Source organism: Salvelinus sp. IW2-2015, linkage group LG4q.2 (assembly GCF_002910315.2).
Source record: "Salvelinus sp. IW2-2015 linkage group LG4q.2, ASM291031v2, whole genome shotgun sequence".
NCBI classification, from domain to species: Eukaryota; Metazoa; Chordata; class Actinopteri; order Salmoniformes; family Salmonidae; genus Salvelinus; species Salvelinus sp. IW2-2015.
In genome coordinates this window covers 17,307,319-17,324,525 of record NC_036843.1, presented here as the reverse complement: position 1 = coordinate 17,324,525, position 17,207 = coordinate 17,307,319, and the positions used below count along the sequence as shown (strand labels likewise).

The following is a 17,207-nucleotide window of genomic DNA, read 5'->3' as shown; positions in this document are numbered from 1 at the left end:
CCCCTAACCAACAAACACCGTTTAAAAAATACAGTGGGGAGAACAAGTATTTGATACACTGCCGATTTTGCAGGTTTTCCTACTTACAAAGCATGTAGAGGTCTGTAATTTTTATCATAGTTACACTTCAACTGTGAGAGACGGAATCTAAAACAAAAATCCAGAAAATCACATTGTATGATTTTTAAGTAATTAATTTGCATTTTATTGCATGACATAAGTATTTGATCACCTACCAACCAGTAAGAATTCCGGCTCTCACAGACCTGTTCGTTTTTCTTTAAGAAGCCCTCCTGTTCTCCACTCATTACCTGTATTAACTGCACCTGTTTGAACTCGATACCTATATAAAAGACACCTGTCCACACACTCAATCAAACAGACTCCAACCTCTCCACAATGGCCAAGACCAGAGAGCTGTGTAAGGACATCAGGGATACAATTGTAGACCTGCACAAGGCTAGGATGGACTACAGGACAATAGGCAAGCAGCTTGGTGAGAAGGCAACAACTGTTGGCGCAATTATTAGAAAATGGAAGAAGTTCAAGATGATGGTCAATCACCCTTGGTCTGGGGCTCCATGCAAGATCACACCTCGTGGGGCATCAATGATCATGAGGAAGGTGAGGGATCAGCCCAGAACTACACGGCAGGACCTGGTCAATGACCTGAAGAGAGCTGGGACCACAGTCTCAAAGAAAACCATTAGTAACACACTACGCCGTCATGGATTAAAATCCTCAGCGCACGCAAGGTCCCCCTGCTCAAGCCAGCGCATGTCCAGGCCCTTCTGAAGTTTGCCAATGACCATCTGGATGATCCAGAGGAGAATGGAGAAGGTCATGTGGTCTGATGAGACAAAAATATAGCTTTTTGTCTAAACTCACTCGCCGTGTTTGGAGGAAGAAGAAGGATGAGTACAAACCCCCAGAAACACCATCTCAACCGTGAAGCATGGAGGTGGAAACATCATTCTTTGGGGATGCTTTTCTGCAAAGGGGACAGGGCGAATGCACCGTATTGAGGGGAGGATGGATGGGGCCATGTATCGCGAGATCTTGGCAACAACCTCCTTCCCTCAGTAAGAGCATTGAAGATGGGTCGTGGCTGGGTCTTCCAGCATGACAACGACCCGAAACACACAGCCAGGGCAACTAAGGAGGCTCCGTAAGAAGCGTCTCAAGGTCCTGGAGTGGCCTAGCCAGTCTCCAGACCTGAACCCAATAGAAAATCTTTGGAGGGACTGAAAGTCCGTATTGCCAGCGACAGCCCCAAACCTGAAGGATCTGGAGAAGGTCTGTATGGGGAGTGGGCCAAAATCCCTGCTGCAGTGTGTGCAAACCTGGTCAAGAACTACAGGAAATGTATGATCTCTGTAATTGCAAACAAAGGTTTCTGTACCAAATATTAAGTTCTGCTTTTCTGATGTATCAAATACTTATTTCATGCAATAAAATGCAAATTAATTACTTAAAAATCATACAATGTGATTTTCTGGATATTTGTTTTAGATATTCTGTCTCTCACAGTTGAAGTGTACCTATGATAAAAATTACAGACCTCTACATGCTTTGTAAGTAGGAAAACCTGCAAAATCGGCAGTGTATCAAATACTTGTTCTCCCCACTGTACATATAAGAATAAGAAATAAAAGTAACAAGTAGTTAAAGAGCAGGAGTAAAATAAAAATAGTGAGACTATTCAGGGGGACCGTTACAGAGTCAATGTGCGGGGGCACCGGTTAGTCAAGGTAATTGAGGTAAATATTATATGTAGGTAGAGTTATTAAAGTGACTATGCATAGATGATAACAAAGATAGTAGGCAGCGGTGTAAAAGAGGGGGGGGGGGGGCAATGCAAATAGTCGGGGAAGCCATTTGATTAGATGTTCAGGAGTCTTATGGCTTGGGGATAGAAGCTGTTTAGAAGCCCCTTGGACCTAGACTTGGCGCTCCGGTACCGCTTGCCGTGCCGTAGCAGAGAGAACAGTCTATGACTAGGGTGGCTGGAGTCTTTGACACTTTTTAGGGATTTCCTCTGACACCACCTGGTATAGAGGTCCTGGATAGCGGGAAGATTGACCCCAGTGATGTACTGGGCCGTACGCACAACCCTCTGTAGTGCCTTGCGGTCGTAGGCCAAGCAGTTGCCATACCAGGCAATGATGCAACCAGTCAGGATGCTCTCGATGGTGCAACTGTAGACCCTTTTGAGGATCTGAGGATCCATGCCAAATCTTTTCAGTCTCCTGAGAGGGAATAGGTTTTGTCATGCCCTCTTCACAACTGTCTTGGTGTGATTGGACCATATTAGTTTGTTGGTGATGTGGACACCAAAGGCCTTGAAGCTCTCAACCTGCTCCACTACAGCCCCGTCGATGAGAATGGGGGCGTGCTCGGTTTTACTTTTCCTATAGTCCACAATCATCTCCTTTGACTTGATCACGTTGAGGGAGAGGTTGTTTTCCTGGCACCACATTGCCAGATCTCTGACCTCCGCCCTGCGGCCTTGTGAATGTTGACCTGTTTAAAGGTCTTACTCACATCGGCTGTGGAGAGCGTGATCACACAGTCATCCGGAACAGCTGTTCCTCTCATGCATGTGTCAGTGTTATTTGCCTCGAAGCGAGCATAGAAGTATTTTAGCTCATCTGGTAGGCTCGTGTCACTGGGCAGCTCTCGGCTGTGCTTCCCTTTTGTAGTCTGTAATGGTTTGCAAGCCCTGACACATCCGACGAGCGTCGGAGCGGACGGTGTAGTACAATTCAATGTTAGTCCTGTATTGACACTTTGCCTGTTTGATGGTTCATCACAGGGCATAGCGGGATTTCTTAGAAGCTTCCGGGTTAGAGTCCCGCTTCTTGAAAGCAGCAGCTAACCTTTAGCTCAGTGCGGATGTTGCCTGTAATCCATGGCTTCTGGTTGGGGTATGTACGTTCGGTCACTGTGGGGACGACGTCATCGATGCACTTATTGATGAAGCCATTGACTGATGTGGCGTACTCCTCAATGCCATAGGAAGAATCCCGGAACATATTCCAGTCTGTAGCTTAGCATCTGCTTCATCTGACCACTTTTTTATTGACCGAGTCACTGGTGCTTCCTGCTTTAATTTTTGCTTGTACACAGGAATCGGGAAGATAGAATTATGGACAGATTTGCAAAATGGATGGCGAGGGAGAGCTTTGTACGTGTCTCTATGTGTGGACTAAAGGTGGTCTAGAGTTTTTTTCTGCTCTGGTTGCACATTTAGTATGCTGAAATTTGGTAAAACAGATTTAAGTTTCCCTGCATTAAAGTCCCTGGCCACTAGGAGCGCCACGTCTGGATGAGCGTTTTCCTGTTTGCTTAATTCGGAATACAGCTCATTGAGTGGGTTCTTAGTGCCAGCATTGGTCTGTGGTGGTATGTAGACAGCTGCGAAAAATACAGATGAAAACTCTCTAGGTAGATAGTGTGGTCTACAGCTTATCATAAGATACTCTACCTCAGGCGAGCAAAACCTTGAGACTTCCTTAGATATTGTGCACCAGCTGTTGTTTACATATATGCATAGTCCGCCACCCCTTGTCTTACCAGACACCGCTGTTCTATCCTGCCGATACAGCATATAACCAGTATGTTGATAATGTCGTCGTTCAGCCACTACTCCGTGAAGCATAAGATATTACAGTTTTTAATGTCCCGTTGGTAGTTTAATCCTCCTCGTAGGTCGTCGATTTTATTTTCCAATGATTGCACGTTAGCTAGAAGAATGTAAATCGCCTAGGAATTCTCAGAAGGCAGCCCGACCTCCGTCCTCTTTTTCTCCGTCGTCTCTTCATACAAATTACGGGGATGTGGGCCTGTTCCCGGGAAAGCAGTATGTTGTTCATGTCGGGCTCGTCGTACTCGTTAAAGAAAAAAAAAGCTTCTGCCGTTTGACATTGACATGGCACATTTGGGTGAGGAGGTGTCGCTCTCTGTTGACCGTCTGTGACAAGGTCAGAGGTCAAGCGTTCTGACCCTGCAAAAGATTTTTAATCTGTGAGTAATAATTTCTCTTCACCTGTGTGTTAGTTTTTTTAGTGTGTGTGTGCTTGTGGACCTTTGTGTAAATACTGTATATACTCCATGAACACTGTATATTATTTTTTGCATTTTAAATCTCCTCAAACTGTCGTGTCATACACAATATCAACTGGTATTTCTCATCTCCTTTCTCTCCCTCTATCATCTCAGTGGCACACACAGCTGGGGTCACAACACACTACGCACCACCAGTGATCAAGGGTTAAACATCAGTTGGCGGCTGCTGTGCACTGATAAAATAGTTATATAGTTAAATAGTCAGTTTGATATCATTGTACAGTAACCCCTTATCTGTCCCACAGCAAGAGATACTCTGTCGGTCTTGTACGAGAACATCAACAACTGCTTGATCACAATTCCCAGAACACAAGACACACAACAAAACAAGAGCRTCTTGAAAGAGATGAATGAAAGAAATAGAGAGAAAGATGGTGTGTTTCAGGATTACAGCATTCAGTCTGTACAGTGAAAGTTAGTCATGTCCCTTTAACACGTACAAATGCCAGTATTGTTCAGTATTTGCCTTCTGTCCTGTGTGTTCAAGGCTGTCAATGAGTAAACTGGCTGGCTTTCGAGGAGGGAGGATTCTGTTTCGATACAGTGGCGCGGTCACATTGTGAATTGTAAGATTGCCGTAGGCTACATTCAAAGCTTTAGGTGTCAGGGAATACCTGTTCATTAACACTGTTCTTTGAAGTGTGAGTTTTCTGGTGTGGTCGAAACAACCTGCTCCTTCGTGCAAGGATTACAGTATTTGCTCATAAAAATGTTGCATTTCAATATTATTTAAAGATTTATCTGCAATACACTGTATGTTGTTTGGGTTTTGTGATTGTTTGGATTGTTCCCATCAGGGGTGTAATCATTAGTRCAAACTGTTGAAAACAGTTGGGTTTTACAACAAAAACGTTCTATTTTACAAATGTATGTAGGTCCTTCCCCCATTTTGTTCCCTTTGGTTCTGTTTGGTTCCTAGTGAATACACCCCAGGTACAGAGCGAGGAGTCAAACGAGCGCCCTCATTTTTATGAGCACCGGCTTTTGTATCATCCTATAAAAATGTGTTTCAATGAACAGCATCCCATTTTGATTGGCTCAAATCAATGGGTCATTGATTGGCAGAGGCAGTGAGACCCCTCCCACCAGGTGAAAGTGTTTCAGAGAACACAGAATGGAACTGACATTAGGTCACACTTGGAATGGTAGAATAGAATATAAACAATCTTAATGATATCAGTMGTCAGATGTTTATTTGATCTGAATGTTAATAACTGAGTATTTTTCTTTCTGCTATTGGACACAGGATGTTGACAGATGGCCTTGGGTTATGKGTTTGATTGGATTGTAACAGTCAAGACGTTATCCCTGTGAATCACAAGGTAAGTTATTTTGTARGAAATACTGTAACTTTGTTACAAGCTATCTGTAGAAGCCATGCATATAATGAACATGTGTTTATCACCATTTCAATTTGTTTTACTTTGATTAGAATGATTTGCACACTTGTTGATAACACTGCATTTACCTACAGACATTGTTTTTGCTGGTATCACATTCACTGATTGAGCAAGTGCAGTAAGTGATTGGAAAAGTCAGCTACTCTTACTTAATCATCAGTAAGTGATGTATTTGATGAGGTCCGGAGGTAATAGGGTGTGACAGGACTGTATTGTTGTCTCTGCTCTCATAATTACAGGCTTATTTGTTGGATTGTATTCCAGCAATCTTCAGTGCCCTCTTGTTTATGCAGTGAATCTGTCTACCCTGTCCTTTTTTTTTGTTCATGTGCACGTTTATTCTTTTAGGCCCATTTTTTTTAAATATTGGTGCTGATTTACTGCCAGCAATATAAATCCCTCACTATTTTGTTTAAAATAGTGGCAATGTTTTTGCTGTCTTGCCATCTACTGTAAGGGGCTAAGCAGGCCTCTCACCCTCAAGTGCATAAGCAAGCAACCAGCACCTCCTTAAGTAGATATGGGTGCAGACAGAGGTGGGTTTTGCATGAAATAGGGTGATTCCTTACTAAACTAGGGCAAAAAAAGTATTTCACTCTGTTACTTTTTCCTTTGGGAAAATATTTGACATTTGTATCTGGAATTTTGAAATGTCTGTAGAGTATATTCAACAATTTATTGAAAATAAGCCAACATTTTGTTTTTATATATTATGTTTATATTTTTCAATATTCATAACTTACTATAAGGAAATTTTCATTGAAATCAAAATACTACTCATTTTAGAGCAAGAGGTAGATCTTCACATGACACCAATTTTTGCTTTGTAGCAGCTACAGGTGAAACATTATGGAGTTTTAAAGGAAGCCTGGGTAAGGCCCGATGTCACAAATATGACAACTTTTATTATTTCTTAATTATACTTTTAGATATGTCAACAATCCTTCATCCAAAGGACCATTCTTGGATTACATTTTGTGAAAATCCTCAACATGGTATTTTTGTCCTATAGCTTCGTAAGGAATCACCCAATGAGAATTTAGTCAACATTGTGAATATACAAAGAACTCTAAACATGACTTTAATAATATTATGTGCAAACTGTACATGGGTAGGGTGTAGCTAGATCCTCTGTGTACACTTGTGTACTCTGCTCTATTTTGGCAACTTTTCTTTAATCATGTAACCATAAGTGTCCYTAAGTACATATTGACATCAAACTAAACAAACTAAACACTTATTTCAGTAGATGAAACGCTTGTATTTCAACCAAGCCCACGAAAGCATGTATTCACCTACCCACTTTCTCTCCACCTCGCTCACTAACGTGTCCCCCTAAAACAGCAGTTGCCATGGTGCAGGTGAGAGAGGTCATGGGGCCATGGGCAGCTCCAGGGTTGGGGTCATTCTCTTCAGATTTCGTCGTGTTCTCTCTGCTCRTCCTCCTCCTCTCCATCATCCTCGCCCTCTGCACTAACTGTAGAAGGTCAGTGATCAACTATTTTGCATTTCTGAAGGAACATATTTTGTTGCATAAGAGAGAGCATTTGATGCCTGAGTATATGACCATACATGGCAGGATTACAGGTATGAATTGTAGGTTAATGTATGAATGAAACATGCATGGAGTTAAGTGCTCCAGGCTAAAACCAGTTCACCCCTCCCTACAGTACATGATAGACTCAGGCTAAAATAACAGAACACTTTCTCCTACCCACTGTGGCTATGGCGAGAGTGGTTTTACATGTAAACCATGACTAGAAAAGTAATGTATATGTAGGAATGCTCACTGGGTACTTATGAATCATTATCAATGTATGCTTGATCAATGTCATGATACTCTACGCCGCAGGAGTATCATGACATACTCTACGCCGCAGAAGTATCGTGACATACTCTACGCCGCAGGAGTATCATGACATACTCTACGCCGCAGTAGTACGTGTCCTCCCCAAGGGTGAACTGGGGAGGATGGGCTTGTGGTAATGAGTGGAATCTAGGGAATGGTATCAAACACATTTTTGTTCATGTTTGATGCCATTCCATTTGCACCGTTCCAGCCATTACTACGAGCCGTCTTCCCCTCAGCAGCCTCCTGATGCTCTACAGCTGATAGGGACATTGAGTCTTTGGATGCCATATTGAGTGGTTTTGTCTTCTAGATAATCATAAACCTATATCTCTCTAATGCATGCACTAATATGCTCGCACACACACACTCCAGGAATTCCTCTGGTATCCATCTGGCGATACATTACGAGACAACACATTTCACATAATGTAACGCGTATATGTTGATGCCACCAGTAGATCACTCATTGTCTGAAGGAAAAAATAAATTTCTCTCTTTTTGAGAGAGAATACACATACCTTCAAACACTGCATTCCATGCATGTCTCCAATGATTTGATAGTGTCAGTGCAAGAGTTCACACTCCACCTTCCCTGTGTTACAATCAGACTAATGGGTCATTCCTCATGAAACTATAACAACAACAAAAAGACCYTGCTTTTCACTAAATTGTATCCGTAGAAGGGTCCTTTGGTGGCAGGATTGTTGACATGTATTTGACATTTGTATCTGGAAGCATAATTGAGAAATAATTAATCAAAGTCGGCATATTTATGACATTTTGGCCTAACCCAGGCTTCCTTTAAAACTCCATAATGTTTAATCTGTAGGTGCTACAAAGCAAAAGTTGGTGTCACACGAAGCTTTACCGCTTGCTCTGTAACATGAGTAGTATTTTGATTTCAAAAACACATTTCTTACATGCATTTATGAATATAAAAAATATAATCATGAATATTGAAAATATAAATTGATTTGGATAATTTTTCAATATATTGTTGAACATAATATACTTTACATATCAAAGTTCCAGAGGGTGATCTCTGCTACTTTTAGTTATCACCGTGCCTACCTATAGCTCCATGACCCCGGCCACAGCAAAGTTCGATACTAGCCTATGATAGATTTTATGACTAGAGAGAGACTGTCAAATAATACAGCAAAGAGCTGCTGTTTTTATGAGTGAGTTCATGTCTAAGTTTTATTCAGCAATGTCAACACTGTTTTTATTCAACACTACTACAAAACATAAAACAAGCWTCTCTCTACGTCTGCTTGCGCTGCAACTGCAATGAATTAGTAGCCGATAGGCCTGCGGTTTTATTATTATTAGCAGCAGCTAGTCCTGTCTATTTTAATATGGAGGAATATTTCACTATCTGGTCATAGGAACAACATGAATTTGTTTCTGAGGCAGATGCGGTGCGACAGGAGATTCGCWAWCWGGTGGAAGACTGTCCCCTCTTTCTGGTCAGCCTTGCTGGAGGAAAGGAAGGAGAGAGTGGGACCGTGAGAGGCAGATCTTCTGCTGCCCTCTCCCTCTCTCTGCTGAGACTAATGCTGTGTTCAAAACAACTCTGAACTCAGAAATCTGACTTCCAACTTCAGTGAGTTCAAGACCATTGGGAACTCGGGATAAATTTTTTTTTTTATCGCAATCTCCATAGGAAAGKATTGGTAGTAGATTGGTCTTGCTGAAGAGCTCAGTGACTTTCAACGTGGCACTATCTTAGGATGCCACCTTTCCAACAAGTCATTTTGTCAAATTGCTACCCTAGAGATGCCCCAATCAACTGTAAGTGCTGTTATTGTGAAGTGGAAATGTCGAGGAGCAACAGCTGCGAAGTGGGTCTCACAAGCTCACAGAATGGGACCGTCGAGTGCTGATGCGTGGAGCCTTTAAAAATCGTCTGTCTTCGCTTGCAACACTCACTACTGAGTTCCAAACTGCCTCTGGAAGCATTGTCAGCTCAAGAACTGTTCGTCAGGAGCTTCATGAAATGGGTTTCTATGGCCGAGCAGCCGCACACAAGCCTAAGATCACTATGCGCAATGCCAAGTGTTGGATGGGTGGTGTAAAGCTCGCCGCCATTGGACTCTGGAGCAGTGGAAACGCGTTCTCTGGAGTGCTGAATCTTGCTTCACCATCTGGCAGTCCAATGGACAAATCATGGTTCAGGCTAGGCCCCCATGCACAAAGTGAGGTCCAAACAGYAATGGATTGTCGAGTCTAGWGTGGAAGAACTTGACTGGCCTGACCTCAACCCCATCGAACACCTTTGGGACGAATTGGAATGCCGACTGCGAGCCAGGCCTAATCGCCAAACATCCGTGCCCAACCTCACTAATGCTCTTGTGGATGAATGCTGCGGGGACTTGTTTCCAATGTTCCAACATTTTAGATGAAAGCCTTCTCAGAAGACTGGAGGCTGTTATAGCAGCAAAGGGGGGACCAACTTCATATGAATGCCCATGATTTTGGAATGAGATGTTCGACGGGCAGGRGKCCACATATTCTTGGRCATGTAGTGTACCATCAGTCCCGTAACATAAAGCGAATTATTAAAATGTATGCTCAGCTGTGCCTTGCAAGTGCTACACCAACTGATCTATTTTGTTATCAAAGTTAGACGTGCTTTTTAAATGCAAAAGTAATATTGACTCAAAGTTTGACCACTGCTGTAGAGTATATGTTCAACAATACACTGAGTGAACAAAAAATTAGGAACACCTTCCTAATATTGAGTTGCACCCCCTTTTGAGAACAGCCTCAATTCGTTGGGGCATGGACTCTACAAGGTGTCAAGTGTTCCACAGGGATGCTGGCCCATGTTGACTCCAATGCTTCCCACAGTTGTTGAGCATTATGGAGTCTTCAAGGTAATTTTCCTGTGTTTTTCTCTACGTTTCAACACTGAGGTTGGAATAGTACTGTGAAAATTATGATAATTCCCATTTAGTGTAAGACCACCTGAATTTCAGCCTGTTTTGGTGTGCCTAGTGACATCGCCAGGTGGTAAATGAGTTAGTAGAGCAATAAGAAAGAGATCGAATCCTCTCTGCCAATACAGCTAGTTTTCAGTTTTCCCCTCCCCACTCACACCATTCCCAGACATTCCTGACTAAATTCTTGCTTGAGAAATTACTCTTTGCTAAGAAGCTATTTTTGTTTTTCATTTCTTTTCCATTTGAATTGAAAACAATCACTGTAAGGTACTTAATTGTTACCCAGAAATGATTTGATATTAAGAACGACTGCATTGGACCTTTTTAAAAGGCAATTGCACTTCCTGATTTGGTGTCGTTTAGATTTGGTTCATTAACAAATTATAGCGGCCATGACTGAATTCAAAAAGGAGTTTGTTTCGGGGTGGCAGGTACTGTAGCCTACAGTAGTGGTTAGAGCATTGGGCCAGTAACTGAAAGGTTGCTGGATCAAATCCCTGAGCTGACAAAGTAAAAATATGTCYTTCTGCCCTTGAACAAGGCAGTTAACCCACTGTTCCCCAGTAGGCCGTCATTGTAAATAAGAATTTGTTCTTAACTGACTTGCCTAGTTAAAAAAAAAAAATGTACCTTTGGGGTATGGTTTGTGGGTGTCTCGGGGCTAGTTAGGGACTGTCAATAAATTACACAATGTTCACGTTGCACACCTTTTTAGTTTTTTCATTAAATCCTGTCAATATTGGTATATGAATTAATACAATTTAGTTTGTTTGATGTTTTTAAGTAATTTTGAGCTATTGGAATTTTAACATATTGTCCCATGTGTAATTTACTGACTATCCCGAAATGACCCCATAGGGATATCCAAAGTCTACACAAATTTACCACAGCCATTACGATTGGGTCGTGTGCAGCAGCACTCTGTATTGATGGTTACTTGTGCCAGATGTTGTCAGGTTGAAACATACCCAACCTTCATTTATGTTGTGAAGTCTCACAACTCTGCTTTGCACTAGATTGACTTTATGACCAAAATTATCCTATTTACACTTTGTAGTCAGTGTAAATACTGATACCAAAGGCTGTTTTCTAAATGAGAAGTTGGTTTTTAGGGGAAGTTGCTCTTCAACCCCCTAAGGTCGATGCCCTTATGGAAATCTAATTAGCATATAATAAAATCTGTCCGTTTAAGCTAGAGATGTTTTTTTTTGCATTGGATACATTTCAGTCCACTGCATGCGCCTGTCGCACTTCCGCATCTGTGGTGAAAGGTGACAGAGCTAGAGTGTGTTTGTCAGACCATGAGACATCCCAAAAAGCAGTCTTCTCACAATTGTCTGTCGCGTCCGATTTGGCCGACTAATTATGACCCATCTATGGACCGATGAGACTCTCATGAACACAATCTTGTTCTGTTTTGCTCTACAACCCCCACAAGCGTCTTGGGACTTGTCTGAAGTCGGTACAGCCGATCTGCCAACTTTCTGTAGCATCTGAACAGTTTTGGCTACACGGCACCAATGTAACAGTATAACTTTACGGCGTCCCCTCGCCCCGACCCGGGCGCGAACCATGGACCCTCTGCACACATCAACAACAGTCGCCCAAGAAGCATCGTTACCCATCGCTCCACAAAGGCCGCGGACCTTGCAGATCAAGGGGAACCACTACTTCAAGTCTRAGAGCAAGTGACGTCACCGACTGAAACGCTGCTAGCGTGCACCACCGCTACCTAGCTAGCCATTTCAAATCGGTTACATTAACATGACCCCATCTGTGGAAAGGTATATGTCAGTTGCTTTGCTRTAGGATGCCCACAGGCTTCCCAAAACTCGTCTGAAGGTCCCCCGGTACCAGCTGCAAAAATGTATGGAAGTACAGTGCATTCGGAAAGTATTCAGACCCCTTGACTTTATCTATATTTTGTTAAGATTCAGTCTTATTCTAAAATGTATTAAATAAATGTTCTTCATCAATTTACATACAGTACCCCATAATGACAAACCGAAAACAGGATTTAAGAATTTTTGCWAATTTATAAAACAAAAAACAAAAAAAACATATGTAAATAAGGATTCAGACCCTTTGCTATGAGATGTGAAATTGAGCTCCGTTGCATCCTGTTTCCATTGATCATACTTGAGATGTTTCTACAACTTGATTGGAGTCCACCTGTGGTAAATTTAAACTGATTGGACATGATTTGGAAAGGCTCACACCTGTCTACTGAAGGTCGCACAGTTGACAGTGCATGTCAGAGCAAAAACCAAGCCATAAGGTCGAAGGAATTGTCTGTAGAGCTCTGAGACAGGATTATGTCGAGGCACAGATCTGGGGAAGGGTATCAAAAAATATCTGGAGCATTGAAGGTCCCCAAAAACACAGTGGCCTCCATTCTTAAATGGAAGAAGTTTGGAACCACCAAGACTCTTCCTAGAGCTGGCTGTCCGGCCAAACCGAGCAATCGGGGGAGAAGGGCCTTGGTCAGGGAGGTGAACAAAAACTTGATGGTCACTCTGACAGAGCTCTAGAGTTCCTCTGTGGAGATGGGAGAACCTTCCAGAAGGACAACCATCTCTGCAGCACTCCACCAGTCATGCATTTATGGTAGAGTAGCCAGACGGAAGCCACTCCTCAGTAAAAGGCACATGACAGCCCATTTTGGAGTTTGCCAAAATTACATTAAGACTCTCAGACCATGAGAAACAAGATGATCTGGTCTGATGAAAACAAGATTGAACACTTTGGCCTGAAGGCCAAGTTTCACGTTTGGTGGAAACCTGGCACATCCTTACAGTGAAGCATGTTGGGCAGCATCATGCTGTGGGGAAGTTGTTCAGGGACTGGGAGACTAGTCAGGGTCGAGGGGAAAAATGAACGGAGTAAAGTACAGAGAGATGTGGGATGAAAACCTGCTCTAGAGCGCTCAACCTCAGACTAGGGCAAAGGTTCGCATTCCAACAGGACAATTACCCTAAGCACACAGCCAAGACAATGCAGGAGTGGCTTCAGGACAAGTCTCTGAATGTCTTTGAGTGGCCCAGCCAGATCCTGGACTTGAACCCGATCAAACATCTCTGGAGAGACCTGACAATGGCTGCGCAGCGATGCTCCCCATCCATCCTGACAGAGCTTGAGAGGATCTGCGTAGAAGAATGGGAGAAACTCCCCAAATACAGGTGTGCCACGCTTATAGTGTCATACCTAAGAAGACTTGAGGCTGTAATCACTGCCAAAGGTGCTTCAACAAAGTTCTGAGTAAAGGGTCTGAATACTTATGTAAATGTGATATATATTAAATTTTTTATACATTGGAAAAAAAWTCTTAACCTGTTTTTGCTTTGTCATTATYGTGTGTATGTGTGCTGAGGATTTTATATTTTTTAAATCTCTTTTAGAATAAGGCTGTAATGTAATAAAATGTGTAAAAAGTCAAGGGGTCTAAATACTTTCCAGATGCACTGTGTGTGTCGCTTAGTAGAAGCAGAACGCTCACCACACATCAGTTAGTATGGTGGAGAGGTGAGGAGTGATATATGCCAATTAGTAATGAGTAGGATTATTAGGTGGCTATTATGGAAATGCGATCAGTTTGGGAATTTTGCCACAACACCGAGGTTAACAGCCCTACTCGTGCGACACGTGCCATGAGAATTTTAATGACCACAGAGTTAGGACACACGTTTAATTAACGTCCCATCCGAAAGATGAATGTGCAATGTCCCCTTCACTACCCTGGGGCATTGGGATCTTCTTAGACTAGAGGGGATAGTGCCTTCTACTGGTCCTCCAACACCACTTCCAGCAGCATCTGGTCCCCCATCCAGGGACCGACCCTGCCTACCTTCAGAGGCAGGCCAGCACTGGGATGCAGGGTGGCATGCTGCTGGCTAAGCATACTGTAAGCATTGGTAGATATTTCTTGTACAAGTTCTGATTCTCTAGTTTGTGTTCCACAGGCATTCCTATACGCTGCGGGATGGTGGTGAGGAKGTGGACAGAACCCAGTCACAGCTGGTCAGAGTGGTGAGATGGGACAGGCAACAACAATGATGACCGCTATGTCCTGTCCAGGGTTACACTTGGGGTGGGGGTAGGCGCTCAGAAGTCGGTTAGATTGGAGGTAGGGAGATACGGAGGAAYCAAGGAATGAGTAGAAGGGAGGGATGCAATGGATGGAATCCTTTTGTGAGTACTTTGTCTAGAGACCAGTGGTGAGAGATGGGTTATTCTGAAACCAGTATAGCTGTGATGTKATTTGCTGATGATGATATTTGATTGACAGGTGAAGCTAGAGGATGCCTTGGCCGCCAGGGAGAACTCAATGATCAATGACATCAGAAAAGATGAGAGTGGTGGGAAACCCAACTGTTCCACTTTTTTTCAGGTGTTATCTAATTACAACAAGCAGAGAGGAGAAGTGGTTGTTTTACGGTGTGTGTTTGGTTTTCATCTCCTCCTTGGTTAGATTTCAGTCCCAGACCTGAGGACAGTGTCATTGGTGTCCCAGAGCAGCCTCCTGCTGAGCAGGATGTCACCTGGTTGAAACCCTGGAGGAGCCACAGGCAGGCACCTGATCAAGGTGCTACCTTCACCAATCTCTGTTTCACTCTCTCTAAGTTTCTCTCCCTCCGTATTTCTTCCATGTGTCTGGTTGCATCCCAATCTCTCCTACCTCCCAACATGTTCACTTCCCTTCACTGACTTGAAAGGAAATAACTGGCATAAGGAATATTGATATAAACTCCCTTGCCTCCACCAATCCATTGCTATTAGATTCATGGGAAGTAGAACAAGTGAACATTTTTAGAAAAAGTTATATATTATTGGCACACAGCACAAGTGTAGTGGGTGAGTTTAACAGGTGTGTTTTGATGCCCTGCAGGTGATTCTCCAAGTGCCTTGCAGATTGCCAACAGAACCCACATGGCCATGACGATTATATCTCCTTCGCCTCCCACAACCGTCGACATTGGTAGGCTATCTCAAATCACCCATGTGCATTTCCTCAAACTAATGGGGCTCAATCTCTCTTTGGCCAAGCTTAAGGTTAAGTGAAACATCTCAATTATTTACTACTTCTCTCACCTTGTAGGTGACCTGAGTGATGTCCTGAACTTCACACCTGAGCTCCACTTTATCCCAGCCCCCATTGCCATGGTGGAAGTCGACACCCCCCTTGAATCTTTATCCCCACCTGTCTATTCAGAGGACACCCTAGATGCCACCATCGTGAGCAGCTTTGAACCTGTTGCTGTCCCCATCCTTGAACCTCTGGTTGTCCCCATCGTGAGCATTCTTGAACCCGTGGAAGTCCCCAACGTGAATGTCCACATCGTGAGCAGTTTTGAACCTGTGGAAGTCCCCAACGTGGATCTCCCCATCATGGATGTCACCATTGTGAATAGCCTTGAACCTCTGCAAGCCCCAATTGTGGATGCACCCATCGTGAGCAGCCTTGAACCTGTTGAACATGCGGATGCCACTGTCATTAATGACCTTGATATCCCGAATGCTCCAGTTGGCTTAGAGAACCTGGATGCCCCAGTCATCAACAGTCTTGACACACTGGTGCTGGATGCCCTCATTGTAAACAGCCTTGAACCTGTGGACATCCCTGTCATCAATGACCTTGACACTCCAGATACCCCCATCGTAAATGTTCTTGACACCCTGGAGCTGGATGCTCCCATCATAGACGTCCCCATCGTGGACAGCCTTGCACCTGTGGAATTCCCCATCATGAATGACATTGACCTCCTGGAGGCCCCTGCGGAGTTCAGCTCCAGCTTTAACCCTCAGCTTGAAGTAGAGGTTCATGTGGATGGTGAGGACCAGAACCAGGGGCTTTCCCTGTGTGTCTGACCCCAGCATACCTATGAGATCATTGGGGAGCCCAATCCTGATGAACACTCTGTGGAAGTGGACCTGGCAACCCCAAGCTCTCAAACCATAGCTGAACTGGTCAATAAATCCACCACACATTCTGACGATGACACAACCACAGTCACCGAGCCAGCGGACCTGGCAAGCACAGGCTATGAGACTATAGCTTAACTGGTCCAGGATTCGAGTGCAACCACACTGCCTGACGATGACCCTATCACAACCCCAGTCACAGAGCCAGGGGATCTGATAACCCCTGGGTATGAAACCATAGCTGAACTGGTCCATAAATTGAGCGCAACCAGACTGCCTGACGATGAGCCAATAACAACCACAGTCACAGAGCCAGAAGGGCTTGACCTTACAAGCCCTCTCTCATTGGTAGAGGAGGGTTTCTGTGACAGGGGGTGGAATCCAATGTACGCTAGAGTGAGAAGGAAGCTTAGTAAAAGTACCACGCCACCCCCTGTGCTTCCATCGGAGGATGAGGAACCGGAGGGATTTTCACCTCCATTACCAGAGAAGTGGAGGGATGATCATCGTAGAATATCTCATAAGACTTCAAATGTGTGTTACGTCATAAATTATATTTATATAGACTCAACTGTGCCATTTCTAGATGTAACATGTCTCAGATGATGAAGATAAGGGTTGTACCCAGTCCACATCTTATACGATCTCATGAGACAGGTATCTATCTCACTGTCCTATCCTTCTTATACACTATTTCCAGTCCTTTCATTAGCTTTGCATTAAACTCCGTACAATGCTATGCTACATATTCCATAAGGAAGGACCCTAAGCCCAGAGTAGAACTGGGTCACCTAACATGTTCCAGAGTAGGCTTTATGTTTGTATTTACTAACACATTACAGGGTGAAGTGGCAATTACACAGTAATAAAGCATTGAGTTACTGGTTTCTTTGAGATTCATTCAACTTGGTCCACTTAAGACTCGTTCCCTCTCTAGAATTACAAACATTATACTTTAATGAC

General features: G+C 43.5%; 1 protein-coding gene across 2 annotated transcripts; it reads left to right on the top strand.

Moving 5' to 3' along the window:
• The first annotated feature begins 5,216 nt into the window (after positions 1-5,216).
• On the top strand, positions 5,217-16,421 carry LOC111963415 (calphotin). Of its 2 annotated transcripts, XM_023986836.2 has the most exons (8): positions 5,217-5,273; positions 5,375-5,450; positions 6,873-7,014; positions 14,285-14,351; positions 14,611-14,680; positions 14,794-14,907; positions 15,211-15,300; positions 15,421-16,421. In XM_023986836.2, the coding sequence occupies exons 3-8, from the start codon at positions 6,881-6,883 to the stop codon at positions 16,188-16,190; spliced, it is 1,245 nt and encodes a 414-aa protein (XP_023842604.1). In that variant the 5' UTR covers positions 5,217-5,273; positions 5,375-5,450; positions 6,873-6,880; the 3' UTR covers positions 16,191-16,421. The 2 variants fall into 2 exon arrangements, with proteins under 2 accessions (XP_023842604.1, XP_023842603.1); XM_023986835.2 differs by lacking the exon at positions 5,217-5,273 and having other exon boundaries at positions 5,364-5,450.
• The last annotated feature ends 786 nt before the right edge of the window (positions 16,422-17,207 follow it).